This window comes from Neodiprion pinetum, chromosome 2, assembly GCF_021155775.2.
Source record: "Neodiprion pinetum isolate iyNeoPine1 chromosome 2, iyNeoPine1.2, whole genome shotgun sequence".
Classification (NCBI taxonomy): Eukaryota; Metazoa; Arthropoda; class Insecta; order Hymenoptera; family Diprionidae; genus Neodiprion; species Neodiprion pinetum.
The window spans coordinates 29,258,672-29,276,247 of NC_060233.1; the positions used below are offsets into that span (position 1 = coordinate 29,258,672).

The window sequence follows — 17,576 nt, forward strand, 5'->3', positions numbered from 1 at the left end:
CCTCTTAGGTACTCGGTCGATCTTATACCCAAACCAGCCCGACCCTAGCAACGGAGACTCGAAAAGCCGGGAACAAAGACGTCTTGGTCACACAACCTGGGGCCCCAAGTCGTGTTGCTGATACTCCTTGCCTCCTTCCTTGTTTCCCCTCTCGCACCTAATTACCCTGCATACGTAACAATCTCCCATCCAGTCTCTCTTGTCCTTGACATCTGGCAGGCGTCGAGTTGACTGAAGCTGGAGAATACTTTCATCTCACTTATTCGGGATCTCATTGTCAAGGCTGCTAAATTGTTGACAAGCTGTATTTGTCGACACGTTAAATCAAGGCGTCTCACTTTCGGTGGTATTACGATATTAACGTCTGGGAATAACAAGCGGGGTCGTAGGATTCAAAAATAGATGAACGAACAACAACCCTTTTGCCGTTATTTGTTGGCGCAATTTAAACAAATTTTTCTACAGGTATAATAATCAAGACCCCGAGCCTTTTCTACGTTAATTTAAGGCACCTAAATCTAAAGCAATCTGGTCTGTGGCCCCATCTGGTAGTTTGATGTTTTGCCGTATATATAAAAAAAATAGTTTCAAAAAGTAACCTTTTGAGAATTTCGTGAAAAAAAATTTCAAGTGAAAATATTGAACAGTTTACTTTTTACAACGATTTTTGTCGCTGGGGTAAAAACGACCCCGGTGTGTCAAGCGTGTGATTCTACAGAAATATGTCGACCTGCAAGGATTAAAGTTACGAATAGCGATGATTCGATTTTTAAATAATTGCTACGATTTGAAAACGAATCGAATTTATTTGTCGTGCTGTTGAGTCACCGGTAAAAAAGAATATCAATTTTTGACTCAGGTTCAATCGCAACGACAAATCATCAGCTATCTCGTAAACCTTGAGCAATGACGTATGATACCTTTTAAAAAATTCAGTGCAACAACGTAAACGTCTCAACTTGGCCATTGCGTAACGGATAAAAATTAGTAATTGCGATACTTGAATTTGAGTTTATACTTTGGAGTATTTGAACACGGAATCCTCTCGACTCCGGGGTCGGGAAACCTTCCGTACCTACCAATAGGAGAACTCGTCTCTCTTACCACTCCGTTCCCCTGCATCCCTCTGGCTCTGGCCACCCCCGTAATGCACGTCGACATTGCCAGCTGTACTATTGCCAACGCTTCGCAACGCTACGCTATAAATTCTCTTCCCCCTACCCCCCCTTCTCACCATTTCCGCGCATAGATAGATGTCTATATTTGTACAGGGTCTGGTGCGGAACGAGCGAGGGTGACGACGGGGGAAAAATTCACGTCTACGCGGTGGTGGAGAAGAGAAAAAAAAAGAAAGAAAGAGAGAGAGAGAGAGAGAGAAGCCAACGTGGGGATTTACCTGGATTGAAAAAAATCATAAACTTTTCCGCACGTACGGGGATATTGTTATACCTGGTCACATACAGCTAAACATTTATTCTTATTCTTCTCATTCACCTCTCTATATCTACTGAGTTACGTTTCTCTCGGTGCTGCTGTTGCTGTTTTATATTTTACAGGGCACGGGTTTGTTAGCCGATCCCTTGAGACTCTTTGGGTTCGTTATTATCACACTCGAGTAAAATGGAGAAAATAAAATAAGTCAAAACTCGACGGATGTTACAGTCAGGTTATAATACGAGTATCGTTGTGTAATGTAAGTTTCAGGCGTTCTGTCTGTCCTAACTCGCGGATTATATGTCATTCGGGATTTTACAACAAATTTTATTTCAACATTTTTAGGTAATTTGCCGCGGAATAAAAACACTCGTTTTGCTTATTTTTTCTTTCAACTTTCGTCGTTTCGATGGTATTAAAATTCGTTTGTTGTTTTCTTTGCATCGACAAGCATTGATTTGTATAGCGATGAGAACAGTGTAAATATTATAATTTTGCCAACATTTTGCGTGTGAAAATAAAAAACTTTGTATCGTAAATTTTATGACGTCGTATCTTGAATCGCACTGTTTACATGTCGTTATCCATGCAAAAGAATACTCTGGGGAAGATTCTTTTTCCGCTTTCTCATTTCTTTATCTTTCCCACATTTTCGCCAACTAGTATGCATTTCTTTTTGTTTTTTCTCTCTCTTTTCTTTTTTTTTTTTTTTTTTTCTCATTCCACCAGGCTACGGTGCTTGTGCGCACTGCTTATTCCCCGAACACCTTTCCGGACGCGCTTCGTTTCACTCGATCTCATGATTTATGTACAACTACAGCGGAAATTGAACAGTGTGAGAGTAGATACAAAATATACGTGTTTGTACTGCAGCAGTCACTCGAAACTCTTATTCGATGCCGCGTGAAACGTAACTTGAAGAGGTGTTGAATTATTCACCAAATTCGAGGTGATTATTCGCAATTGCGAAGACGCGATTTCTTAATGCAAAAATTTACGAAATGTAATATACATGTATGTAAGCTTGTCAGACAACGATTAACAACGATTATTTTGTATTACAAAGATTTTTCGTCGGCGGTGAATAAATAAATTTAAAAAATTACCTTGTCACAGGATCACAGAAATCATGTGTCAAATAAATCTCTTCTACGCTTGCGTGGGTATAATTCACATTTCATTTCTTTGCCGGAATCGTTTCTTTTCTCTTTCTCCCTCTCTATTTCTCCATCTCCTCATCTTCTTTTTCCCCTCCTCGGAAATAAACGTAAACTCTGATCGTAGATATAATTTTACAGATTGGTATTACCAAATCGGCGATGGTGGTGGTGGTGGTGGTTTTATTTATCCGGTCTGTCTTTCTTCTCTTATTTTATCAGGAATTTTATTACACCTCAGGGTTTTCCCATGTATATAGTAGGTACATACGTATATGTATTATATGTATATAGGTGGCTGTTAGATAATCGTTAAATTTCAGAGATCGATGTACATATATATTTAGTTTCACGAAGTAGCGATCGGTTATTATTTATACATAAGACAGCAGCTTCGAGGGGACGAACGGACAGTCGATGGTTAACAGACTTATCGATGCGTGTCTTTCGATCTCGATACTTGACACGAATCAACGAGCTTATTACGCAAACAGCAGCAGCTCTGCCACGATCTCTCCCCGGAATAATTCTAAGACACGGATTATTTATGAATATTGTAATCCGAGTGTACTTATAGGTATCGATATGTCGCGGTGATTTATCAAGTGTTTCTGTTTTTTTATTTATTTATTTATTGTTTTTTTTTATTATTCATGCGCGATACAGTTTATTCGTTTTGTAATAATTTCTACTCATGTCAATCGTAATCTACTTATCGATGTGCAATTGATATAGATAATCGTTTCAATATTAAATGGAATGAGAAAAAAATTTTACCGTCCATTATCTTCGTAACGTTCATGAATTTTGTACAACTCTTGAAAAATCTACGATTAAAGGTGAAATTTCAGTTCCTTTAATTTCACTTCGTATAATTATGTAATGAGTCGGACTGATTTTAATTTTTCGTTTTTCATTGTAACTGTTGCAGACAGGATTTTTCATGCCTGATGGCGCGTGCTGGAACACAGCGTTGGAGAAATCCCACATCGGAGTAAGTATTGCAACGATTTGGGTTTCGATTTCTTTTTTTTTTTCTCCTTTTCTTCGTCTCTTTAGAAATTTGAAAATCTCCGTCCATCTTGCTAGTTATTGCCTTCGTAAGGTTACCACACCGATTGAATATTGTAAAAGAGCAGCGAGAGAATGACGGGGAAAAACTTTGGCACAGTTTTTGCAACTCTCCTTGTTTTTTAATAATATTCTAACCCGTTTATAATTCTCGTCTTCTCGAGGCCCCCCCCCCAATTTGTGTTCATTTTTCTTTTTCCCCTTTCATTTCCGATGCAATTATGCCGACACTCTTATAATAACTGCAACAACAGCTGCGCATGCACAAACCGTAGACTGTACCTGAATTCACACTGTGTCTAATATCAATATTCGTAATAAGAACAACAAGGTAGTCGGTACGGTATAGAAATGAACGAGTTCGATGCCGAGAGAAACTTTCACGAATCAATTTATTCAACTTGCCTTCATTGCGAATTTCATATATAGTACAATATAGATATTTATTGTACAGATTTATCGTTTCGAGCGATAAATTCAAGCCGGATTTTACGTACGTATCAGGAAGTTTAATAACCGGGTCAATTTTTATAGTGTATACGGCTACACATTGACAGGATAAATTTTAACTTAAATTTGTATACTCGACATTGATTTAGAAAGAAAAAGTATACACCGGAAATGAAACGTGCTACCATTGACCGCAAATTTTTTGTGGTTATTTTTTTTTTAGTCCCCACATCCGTTGAAACATTACTTTTCAACAAATTTACGTTTTACCGAAATTAAACTCATACCTACGTTGGCAAGTAGAATATCTTACAATTGTGGATGATAATAACACTGTGGTAATTTTAATTTCTTTAAATTTACAATCACTCGTTGATTAGAATTTGAAAATGCCATGAATAGGGTTTCTTACCGTCACACCATATTAATAATAAAACACACGCGTATAGAATCATACTTTTATTCAAACATTATTAATTCAATTGACGGTGTGCAGGTATATAACAGATTAATGACGATGATTCGTTAATTTAAAAAAAAAAAGAAAAAAGGAATCACGAATTCGAGAAAGAAACAAATCTCGTATAACTTGCTCGGTTCGGTGAAAATAAATTTATTGGCACAAGCCTGACGAGAGACAGACGAATGGTTATATGGATAAAAAAAAATATCCATCGAGGTAAATTATTATCAGGGGAATCGGTGAGAAGAAGAGATCTGATTTTACAAATCTTCAGGAACCTTGGCGAATATTTGTTGCTGCCTGTCGCGCTGAATCAAGAGCGTAAAAAAAAAAAAAAGAAAAAAGAAAAAACTGCAGGTGATCGAACAAATTGACTTTCGATATATTAAATAAATTAAACAAATCTACTGGTCGATAAATTTTGAGGCACTGAATGTCAACGGTAGAAAAAAAATGTTACTCGCGGTTTTTCGACTAAACCTATGTAGGACTGTCTTCTTGTCTTTTTGTACGTACACCGAAAACTAGTCAGATCGATCCTGCATAACAGCGCATTGAGTCATCGTCCTGGACGCTTCCTGCCAAAGGATCGTCGTGCTCTCGTGGTAACCTGTTCCGGATGTCTTCGCTGGAGATCCTGCGGCCTCTCGGTTCTCCTGTAGCGAAGAAAGCCAGGATACGGGAAAATTGGTTGTCTGCCATCTAGGATCCACTATCACTTGAAAAAAAAAAAACAAACAAACAAACGAACACAAAAGACAAAAAAACGAGAAAAAAAATAACGTGAGTCGCTTTTATACCGTTGATATCAGTGTCGCACGCTTGTCGATTATTATATATATATATATATAGTCACGTGTAGTCGTTGATGATGTCTTGTTGTTATACGTAATATAACGAAAATTTTGTTGACGACAAAAAACGTTTGCCGTTAGGCTGAATCTTTTCTTTCAATTTTTATTTATCGAGGAATTAGCTGAACCGAGCAAGCTTAAAGTACGATTTTTGCGTTCGATCGATCGGATCCGTATTTGCTGATTGGTGATATCGCTTTTCGATTTTTTACGCTTAAAAATTGATCGGCCGTCGAATCTAAAAGTTCTGCTTGAAAAGGGGGGAAAAAAAAAAACCCAACTGATCAAAAACACTAAGTTTCAATTATAAAAGCATTTTTCAAATTGTCGGTAACACGTAACTTGTGTTAATCGAATTTACGCAATTTCGCGTTTTCCATCACATCGTATGTAAGTAAGGGATGTTGTCTCATTCGATTTCACGATCATTGACGCGAACAGCACAGTCGATTATTTGTTAAACATATTTTTCCCCTCACTTTTCTCGATCGGAACGCAACAACTCGACGCGTTAATTTCAACTTTTGACCAGACAATGCGCACCCGACAGTCCTCGGTTGTGTTCGATAAAACGATATTATTCGACGCATGCGTTGCACTTTGGTGTGTGTATAATTTACCCACGATTTTCACGTCGAGCATAACTTGTATGCGTGTGTACCTTGTAGCGCGTCTGTGTAAATACCTTCCCCGAATTAAACCAAGTAACTAATGTTGTTACACGATCCAAATTGAAGTTGAAAGGTGCAAGCAATGTTGCGCGGGGTGCTCGCAGAGTGCGCCGAGTGATATACTGCCCTGGTATCGTAGATACGTACATATCATACATATGTACGATATCTATGTGCAACGGTATTACGCCTACCTCATATAGTCGTAGATTTATACGTTGATCCTTCTTGGCAAAGGCGGACGATATAATTAATGTCTTTTAATATAGGAAATATATTATTTCTAATTACCCCGAGCATGCAATAAGGATTGTATGTGCATGATTGTACGTATATACGCTGTGTCTGTATAGGTATAATACAGCGGCGTAGTATTATCCTCGTAGCAAGTTGCGGCAACGAAACGGGACGCTCTCCTTCTTTTATTATACAATATATACATTACGATGTACCTTTTATAGTTTAACGTAAACGTCGCATTATACGAGTACCGCATGAACATGGGTATACATGGGTGAGCTAAATAAATTGACCTATCGAACCTATGGTTTCAAAAGGGCCTGTTTACCGAGAATAAAATTCTCCCGTTTGGAAAAATTTTTAACTCAATTTTAAAAGGTGTCCCTGGCCATTTTAAATTTCCCATTTAAATAACAAGCAAACAAATTTATTTTTTATTAAAAATGGTATAACTTTTGAACCGTTCGAGATAAAAAAAAATGTCAAGGCATATTCTTGCAGGGCGTTAAATTCTCCAAAAATAAGACCTGCGAGTTGATTTTCTAGACTCAAAAATTCGCCTACTTACGGGCCGTGAAAGTCGAAGAAAAGCAGATATATGCAGTTTTAGGGCTCTACGATTGAAAATATCCATGCTAAATGAAACAACTTGAACTAAAATGAAACGAGGTGTGTGAAATAATGTTGTTTATAAAATGGATCCGTCAATGGAGTATAATTTTGACTCATTTATTTATTTTTTATTGAACTTTTAAACATAAATATACTTTTTAATCGTTGATAAAACTTTGTTACAATCAAGATATTGCTGGCGATGTAATTGCACCACTAGCAAAGTAAATTGTTTTTGTTCTTCAATTTTTGTTAAAGTTTAATTAGAAGATATAATACACGCGATTAATTACCTGCATTTGAACTGTTGCATTCAAATCTCTAGATGCGGACAGACGAACACATTGCGCGGTCATTGAGATATGTAATTGTTCGTTCGATCGCGTTACGCTCACTTCAATTGCTGCCTAATTGGTTTTTATTCTTTTCTTTTCCGTTGTTTTGTTATTTATTTTATTTATTTATTTTTTTCCTCTGTTTTAGTTTCTTTATTACTTACTCAGTCCGGATCGCTCATAGGATTCGTTCAACGGAACTATCTACATACCAGTATCGATTCTTTTGTTGTACATAAACCGTCCGTCTTATAATTGAACCAATCAATCCTTCTTCTCGCTGGTGCCGGTGTTTCCACAGGTTTTAATTAATTCATATTTAATTACTATACAAGTTTTTATACCTGTGTAATTAAAAATTTAAACACGAAATAAAGCCCGTATGTATAGGTATATATGTATGCTAATTTATTCGAGGTATAATTGAATACGGTTATTTATTACCATACCGTTTTGCTTATAATTTATTATCAATCAAGTCCGCGAATCATTATTTAATGTTACGAATGTTTATTTTCTCCCTTTTCACGTTTCCCTCTCTCTCCCTCTCTCACTCTCTTCAATTCAAATGAAAATCTAATTTTGTACAATGTGGGTCAATTTATTCAATAGGCGAGAACGCGGACGATCACGCAAGGTTTTCTTAACTTCACGACGTATACCATAAACGTACTTATTAACAGGCACCGAAGTCTACACGATCTAATGTGAAATTTACGGCCGAATGATTTTTAACTCTCTCACTCTCTCCTGCGTACAAGTTAGGTACGATCACTTACCTGAAGTATCATAGCGCAACAGAAGGAGAAGCCTTCTTCGGTAGAATTACTTATCTTGCAAGGCCTCGCCGCGCCGTCTGCCCACCTCGACGCTGCTGTTTTACACACCTATCTACCTACCTGCCTTGTCTCCTCCTCCTCCTCCTCCTCCTCCTTCTTCTTCTTCTTCTTCCGTCTCTCTGCGCAATACGAAGCTGTTAGTTACTCTGGTTACATACTTGGGGTCAAGAAACGTCCTGTATGATGTGCTAATTACTCCTCTCGCTACTCTTGATACAAAATATGTTACACACATATCAAAGTTTGGGCCAAGAAGTAAGTTAAGTAAGGTATATATATGTGTGTATATATATATATATATATGTGTACACCTATAGATAATTACGCGCTAGAAAGTTGCAGGTGAAAATTATTTTGAAACAATTTTTTTACAGTACCTTTGTTTTTCTTTTTCAATTCCTTCGGTACGTACGTATAATAATACGTGTCCTTCGATGCAATTAGATTAGGTCATTTCATTCGTTCTTCTGTCGTTTGATCACGTTTTTCATTTCTATTTTTTTTTTTTTTTTTTTTTTTTTTATCCCTATTCTTTTTATTTCTCACCTTCGTGTACTTTTCACGATACTCGAAGACAAACTTCGTGCTGCGGTCGTCGTAACACCTGCTTGCAGGCTGAAAAACACTGTGCAGACAACGTCTAAAACCCATGCTGAGAATAAACACTGCGAAGAAGCGCGGTGAGGCGGGCTACAGCTGTTCAGAATAGACGTTGTAAAATAACTTTCAGTAGGTTTTGTACGTGCATTCATATGTGTATCATAGAGGAGGGAAAGAGAGGGAAAAATACAGAGAGAGAGAGAGAGAGAGAGAGAGGATGAAAAAACTTAGCATCTCCGTGGTTTTGGTACAATACTTGTATTGTGGGAACGCTGACGAACGTTGTATTGAATATCTATCGCGTTACCGCCGTTGAGTTCACTCGAATCCTGGTTAAGGCTGGGGAATTAAATTGTAGAAGCCGGATTCGTTTCTTTTTTATTTTTAAAAATTTTCCATCATTCGAATAACAACAATTTTTCACAAACAGTACTTTTACAAAAGATTTACGGGAATGGTATAAATTTCAAACAATCTATCGTTTCGATTGTTTTTTTTTTTTTTTTTTTTTTTTTTTTTTTTTTTTTTTTTTTTTTTTTTTTTACAAATATGATATTGCAAATTAATATATCATTTCAATAAAAAGGATTGAAAGATTATCCGTATTATTGATGCAATTTCAAGTTAATGATTTCTTACGAAAATATATATATATGTGTGCGTGATATTCTCAAAGAAACAACAAAAAATGAAACGTAAAATATATCGAACTGATAGATAGGATATAAAAATATGTAACGACAGACGCAAAAGCGAGTTTAACGCTGAATAACTAGGTAAAAATTCGGTATTATAATTAATATTTTGTTACAACAAACGGTCTACCCATAACGAATAAACGGCCGCGGTTGCGCGCTGATGAGGGTAATAAAATACTCGGTATGCGCATCGAAACGGACGAAACACGGAAAAAAAAACGCGCGTGCACGCACAGAATGGAAACATGCTCCACCCTTTAACGCGGCTTGCCTCCCATGGATCAGAATTTTGGGGTTGACGGGGTGTGAGAAGGACGAGTGATTAATCGTGTGACGCGGGGACACGCTTTACCCAGTTACACAGTGTCGAGCCGCCAACCCCCAACCTCTCTGTTCTGTTTATGAAGGCTACAGCCGAGTTGATTATTGTTCCGACATTGTCCGACGCCTGCGCTTTACAATTAGTTGAGTCGAAATAGACACGAAATAAAAATATTCGGTATACGGGTGGATTTTTGCGTGCAAAGGGGTCTTCGAACCTCAGGAACTCAGGTCTGGTGTCATTTTTGAACCGCGTTTCGAGGGAATATGAAAAATTGACGGTTTTTGCGTTTTCGTTGAAAAGTTTGATCGAGTAGAGCGGGAAATTTTACATCGAATTATGGTCCTCGTATGTCGGTAACGGAGTCGGATCAACAAATTAAGAACAAAGAAATTTTACTTTAATATCTTAGGTTGGTGAGGAATTTTTGTGAAATAATTTATCATTTCTTAATTTGTTAACCCGACTTTGTTTCCGACGTACGACGACATAATTTGATGTAGAATATTTATTTCGCTCTACACGACGATGGTCGAGTCATATATCCATCGATTGATAGCGGTTTTTGAGGAAAACGCAAAAAACGTCAAATTTTGCTGTTTTATCGAACCGCTGTCGCGTTGGTTCAAAAATGACTTCAGATTTGAGTTTCCGAGGGTCGAAAAATCTTTATGTACAAAAATACAGCCATAACTCCGAATGTTTTTAATTTAGATCTATTTTGACTGGAGTAAATATCGGGGATGCGGGAATATAAAAACTGGGTGCTGACTTTTGGGCAACCCTGTATAATTCATCGGCAACCGTTTCAAATTGGCAAGTCTTCCCCGCGTTTTGTACGCCGCGTTCTCCCTTTGGCTTACTTTTCAAGTCGCATTGTCCACAGAATCTCTTAGCCAGATTGTCATCAAAATTTTTTATACATATATCGTGTAACGAACTTTTGCGGTGAGTATCTTGTTAATCAACGACTCTTCTCTCAGTTTTCTTCCGTATTATCGTAACAACACTCGAATCTTTCAGATTGTGGTAACCGTATATAATTGGTTCCGGTTCAAATAATTCGAAAAAACATGACGTTGAGTATCGTCGTTTTTAACGGGATTCTCAGAGTTTTGTTGAAAATTGAGATACTTTGAAGAAGTATCGGGAAAGAAAATTTTTCAACTTCTTGGGCGAAATCTTTGTGTATGAAACAGCGTTACAAAGATTTACCAAATATTCGTATAGCGAAGATATGAAAGTGCTACTGAATTTAAACAAATTTTTTCTTGGAAATCATACGTTTTAGAAACAATAACGTAACTATCGATAAATTTAAAAATACACCTAGGATTAAATATTTCCTACGGTGAAAAAATCGCATTGCTTGAACAACTTGAACAAATTAGGGGTCAGTTTGATCGTGAATAAATTCTCTACAAATCATGAAAACCATATTTTTTATTTGGCTTCTCAGTTGATCGAAAAAGCATGAATAAGCATTACAAGTGATGTAAATTAATGAGTTGAGAAAAAGATAAAATACTCTACCGTTATCCAAAATCTGATTTTGCAGATTTGTAAGAAATTATTTTACCGTCAATTAAACCATGCGATTTGTTCATTGTAATGGGATCCCGTTCGAAGTAATCAATCATTTTTCTGTCAAAGCTGTAGGAATATGGGAGTATTGTTTCAAGTTTTTAACTCGATCAATTGCAGTCGTACTTTTAAACCTTCGTTATATTATGTATTTGTCTTTACTTCTCTTTGACTTGACGATACGTTGAGAATTTTTCAAAACATTGCTAAACCGAAACATCCAAATTTTCCAATGGGTACAGTTTTTTGGCCTTCCTCAAGTTTTGATAACATTATTTCTGTTTTTGCTGTCGTTGTCGTTCTTGCAGTTTGTATTTTAAACAAAACATTGAAATTGCGACGGCAACTGATTCGTACCTCTGTTTTGTTTTTCTTTCTTTCTTCATCGTCGTCGTCGTCACAATTCATGTTCTTCCCGCAAAAACATGTCAAGTTTCGAGAACTTGTGAAAAGAAAAATCCTTGGTTAATTAATAAAAAAAAAAAAAAAACAAAAACAGATTACTACTTTACTTTGAGAATACAAGTTTCGTCGAATTGTGCAGAAGAAATTAAACGTCGAATATGCAAAAGTTGCGATCAAGATCAATTGAGAATTGAAAAATATAAAAATAAATGATATACATTACAAAGTACGGAGTAAAGATTATTGAAAAAATTGTGGTGGCGTGTAAAAAACGAATTTTCACAGATAAAGCAAGTTTGGCTTTATCGCTGATAAGTCGGGATACGGGGAACGACTGGCGGCTGTTATCGGCCTGGTGGTAATTATAAATTAGGTTAATTAACTGTAATTATAAAATCGTCCTCGGGCGTATAAACGACAGTCAATTAGTCATCCCCTGCCTGCAGGAATTGAGTGCAGCGACATCGAATCCCGACACCCGAGCAAAGCTCGCTCATTCGTAGGTAACAATATTCCAAGGAGTTGGGTGTCGTAATCACCGTCGTCGACGTCGTCGTTTCCCGCCTTCCGACGACGAGGCGACGAAGACGCGAAGCTGGATGAGGAGGAGGAGGAGGAGTAGGGGGTGGAATCACGAGGGTGTTTCGCAAATAACGTCGACGCATCTCCTCCACCTCCAAAGTCAAATAAACCACCCGTTTGGAAAAATTTTTAATTTTGAAATGTTTCCAATTTTTATAATCCCATGCGAAACGAGAGAGAGGAGGACCTTGCGACTCCGCGGGGTAAAAGCAGAACGTCAACGCGGCTTGCGAGAAAATTATTAGTCACCCTTCGTAATTTCCCTCGTGGTGCACCACCACCAGAATCCCGCCAGACTTGATAGATTAATTATAATATCCCATCAAGCCTGCAGGATTCGTTAAAACCGTTTCGTCTACCTTTGCGATTAAAATAAAAATATCGTGGAAATTGTCGTTCCCGCAGGGGTACGGTTGATTAATATATACATATTTGACATCAATCCAGTCGTTTATTTCGTTTCGTGTTTATACATATTTATAAGTCAGGATTACAGAAAAACGTTATTGCGGCTACGAAATAATTGTTCAATTTTCAATTGTCGGTATTCGTTACTTTCTAATTTTTTACGCAATGCGTTATCTTCGTCTATCGATTTCTGCACTGATTAACCATTTTTCATTAACCACGTTTCATTTTCGTGCAATTACGTTATCAATTACGGTGAAAATGACGCGATTTACAAATTACCGTATTATTTGTCCTTTCAATTAGAAATCAATGATTTATTTTTAATCGATTGATTGAAATTTGGTCCTCAATACCGATCGATATCGATATTTCTCATCGTCGTCAACTTTTCCCTTATCTCTGACGCAGTCAATGGTCAATCGTCAATCATTTCCCCGCCACACGCCATTTTGCGTGAGTGTTTTCGCGAATCTCATCCGAGTTTTCCTACCCCCTCGAAAATTACAGTTAACCTCGAGGCGTCGTCGAGTCGGTTCCGCAGGTCTCGTACTCGACAGTCCGACCGGACTGTTTGCCATCCCCTCGACTCCAGCTCCCTTATTGAATTGCTAGGTACTATAATACGACCTACCTCCGGGTATACCTTGGACACCATCCACCTTTTGCCACTCAGGCTTTCGATCTGTGATGACGACGTTTGTCTGGACTCCGGCACTCCGTGCTCTCTTCAATTTTAACCATTGTATGAACACTCTCTCGAAAATTGCAGTGTTCAGCCTGTAAAGCTCCGTAGAGATATATGATTCTATCGATGTTATAATTTCCGTGTATGTACATTTTTAACATGTGTGACGACAGCACGAATTTTTTTATTTTTTTTTATTTTTTATTTTTTTTTTTTTACGTCTGTTAGCATATAAAAAGGAGAAGGAAGAGGCGATTAAAAAATAATAATTACTTCGTTAAACCTCGACTGAATTGAAGACAGGGACAAGCAGAAAAGTTCTTCAACGAGCCACGTATACATTGCTATTACGCAAAGTTGAAAATCCGTGCAAAATGTGAATTAGGTTACCTGACCTAAGGGTGAAAACGATTCTTTGACGACGTTTTTTTTTTCCACGATGTTTTAAGGTACAGGTTATTTACGGACTTTAAATTGCGATTGTATTTTTGCTGCAACAAAGCGGAGCCGTGAAACGTCGCGTGTAATTCGTAAACACCCGCTGTGTATGCGTGAAAAAGACTTTTCGCAGACGTCGCCTGCAGGAGGATCATCTGGTTGCTGGTGTACAGGGTTATAACCGTAAACTTTCAAGGCGAGGCGAGTTCGCAGCTATCGTTATCGTAAAAAAACCAGCGTCATTCTCGCTGTTTTTTTTTTTTTTTTTTTTTTTTTTTTTTTTTTTTTTTTTTCCCCTTGATAAAAACGCACACGTCTCTTCTACCGCGACCCAAAAACTACGAATACAAATACGGTGAAAAAACTCAAAAACCTTCCTGCTAGGTAATTTAATTTAATTTTTATTTCATTATTTTCACTCGATCTAAATTTCGTCTCGTCTTTTTAAAAGTTCCGCAATTTTCAACCGACACAGTAATTGCAACTATCGTGTATCAGACGTTTTTCACTTGTTGCAAACACCGCGTAGGACTGGAAATGACTGCAGACTTAATGAGGGTGGAAGATTTTTATGAATAAATAATGGCTCGTGTTTAACCGAGGATTAATAACAAGGTTTATTTATTTATTTTAATTTTTTTTTTTAATTTATTTATTTAGTTTTTTTTTTTTGTCTCCTGCTTTCTCGCATTCTTTTTATACGCTTTTGCTTCTACCTAATTAGCTGACTCAGGGTTAACTGAAATTTCAGCCGTATAAACCCTTTTACATTTCTCTCTTACTCCCTCTATGTCCATTTTATTTTTTCTCCCTCTATACCTTCGCGCGAGAGGGTTTGCTGGGGAAAAATAAATTTTCGGTTCTGATTTATGATCTGCTTTTGTCCGTTCTTATTCCATCTCTCTAGCGAATTCTTTCTGTATATTATTTCTCTTTTCGGGTAGTGTATATATGTGTGTGTATATATATATATATATATATATATATGTGTGTGTGTGTGTGTGTGTGTGTGTGTGTGTGTGTGTGTGTGTGTGTGTGTGTGTGTGTGTGTGTGTGTGTGCGCGTGTGCATGTGTGTGTGTGTGAGGTATACTCGCACCTCTTTTTATCTTCTCTTCATTTCTCTTCTCCCTCTCACTTAGTCTTCGTACATCATTTTTAGATATGTAACAACATCATCCGGTTACCATGGTGTAAAATTAATATTTTCCGTTTTGTGCGTGCGCGTGCGTGTAATTTAATTGTATATTATATATCGTATCTGCTCGGCTGCTGTAAATTCGCTCATTATTTTTCACTCTGTATACTTTATTCATTAACGTCTATAAACACGGTAAACTGCTGCCGGTCCCTGAGGTCTTTATTTAATGGCTTATATTCACGTCGAACTGAATAAACCTTATTCTCAAACACTGTGCCCCTTATTTTCAAATTCTTCCAGGTCGTTTCATTATTTTTTACAAGTTCCTTTTCTGTCTGTCGTGTTTTTCTCTTCGTTGTTTTTTTTTTTTTTTATTTTTATTATATTTTTTCTTTTTTTTTCTCTCTGCAACCCATTTAGCCAATTTTTCGAGTGCCCAATTTTTGCAACCAGAAGAGTTATAGGATGTAATGAAAGTAAACCCTGTTCCGTCTAGAAATCGAGCACAATGCGACAGAGAATTCTGACTGCAGTTTTACTTCCTGGCTTCAGTTTCTTTTTTTTTTTTCTTCTTTTCTTGCTCCTTTTCTCATTTCTTAACCATAGGTTCTTGTCTCGCCGACTTGCGCTTGAATAATTTCTTCTGTGTGCATACTCGTATATATATATGTATGTATGTATATATACAAAATATAAAGTCTGCTTCGCATTGCACAGAAGAATTAAGAATTGAGAGAGTAAATTTCCTCAATTCTTTGGTACGAATTATTTCACCGTGATTGCGATTGGATGAAATTTTTGTGTTTTCACCGCGTGTAAACAGTTTGTACCTTAAAAGTTATCGATTCGTTATAATTCTGCAATGTGACGCAGGATGACATTAATCGTAGAACGTACCACCTACCTATAGTGTAATCAGCAATCGCGGAAAAACAAGAGAACTATGCACAAAAAAATATGTAAACGCGTGTGAAAATTGATGCAGGAGGAGGAGGAGGAGGAGGAGGAGGAGGAGGAGGAGGAGGAGGAGGAAACGATCGCGAGAAAAAGCTCTCATCGTCAGCGTTACTCCGTGCCGAGTGACTTGCGGAAATTTGTTTTTACCCGCGCGTTTAAGGGCTTCGAGTTAACTTTCGCCGCTGGTTTTGTGATTTCAAGGTTCAATATCCTTTGGCTGTGTATAAATTACTAAACGAAATTAGGAATGTTTTATTGCAGGTACACGCATTTGCGCAGAGAACGACACAGAGGGAGGCATAACACTTTGAGTCACACATTTTTGTGCTGAGTCAAGTTTTGCAACAAGATAGTATTCCATGGTTTATGGGGTCGTTGATTACGAATTTGATATCAGATTACAAAAATTCAACACGACGGATACAACGTGACGAAGGAAAAGTTCGAGGATCGAATCCGGTCAAAAAATTCTATGCAGATGTTTGCGGGGTTGATGATTGAATTCTTCGTACTGAATTATCAAAATCTGATTTCAGATTCGGAATCAGCGTCCCCAAAAACCAGTGGACAGAGTTCGTTCTTCGGATTCGATCGAATTTGAAATTTTCGTCGATCGTGTTTGATCCGCCAACTTGAATTTTTTAATTCCACTTTTAGACTCGTAATCAGCCACCCAGAAAACTTATAATTTATGTAAAAAATGTATACGCGTAGAGGGGTAAATTTCTCGGAAATGAATCATCCCTTCAATTTTCACGATATTTGTCAATCAGTTTGTTTCCGACAACAATAACTCACATTATATCGCAATAATTCCTCTCGAGTATTGAAAAGCTCTAAGAATTAGTATACTATCGGAACTAGCGCAAGACCGCAAACAAATATATTTTCAAAGTTCTCCAAGTATACGAAAAATTGATATAAAATAGGTGGTAAGAATAATTACCGCTATGACTCAAAGGGTTAACGGTAGCAGCTGATTTGCGAACCCCGAGTTTATTTAGTAAACATCGCATCTGGATCGCCGCGAGCCCATTACTCAGCTCATAATCAGCCGCTGCTGCTTCTTTTCCTCTTGCTTGTGCTTGAGGAGGAAGGAAAATTAGGAAATCGGAATCGCCCACCCGCAACGATGACTATTTAAATTCATTGGGGCGTTTCTCTGCCTCGCCGCAATTTGTAAACCCTGTAATAACGTGTTTATGTTATACCGGTATACGGGTGTTATGTGTAAACCTAAAAACAGCTGGGAAATGCTTCGCGTAACCCTTTATGTATATATGTATATATATTTAGGTACACGTAGGTATACATATTTATATACCTTCTCTCCTTTTTTTTTGCCATCGCCGACCCTCGACTATGAATGACGCGCCTTCCTTAGAGCCTTTTTATACACGAAAATTCATACCATTTCATCGTGTATGAAACATGTATAAACGTGCGTGTGTATATACATATATACATATATATATGTATTCATGTACGAGGAACGAAATCTGGAGGAATGAAATTTTTGTTGGAACAAAAAACGTGTAATGAAAAGCACCTCTTGACCGTTTTGGTTTTTCGTTTTTCTTCCCCCTTTATTATTCTTTTTCTGCTATACCGTACGCACTCCTGTCTAA

The 17,576-nt window shown here is 37.3% G+C and overlaps 1 protein-coding gene across 10 annotated transcripts in view; it reads left to right on the forward strand.

Moving 5' to 3' along the window:
* Positions 1–17,576, forward strand: part of LOC124211531 (uncharacterized protein DDB_G0287625) — a 183,185-nt gene that overhangs the window by 95,346 nt on the left and 70,263 nt on the right. For all 10 annotated transcript variants that reach the window (XR_011176305.1, XR_011176304.1, XM_069133263.1 and 7 more), the window contains one exon: positions 3,523–3,585. Coding sequence is in view for 8 of the 10 variants with exons in the window: in XM_069133263.1 (XP_068989364.1) it covers positions 3,523–3,585 (63 nt within the window). In the remaining 2 variants the exon portion in view is untranslated. The remainder of the gene's footprint in view (positions 1–3,522; positions 3,586–17,576) is intronic.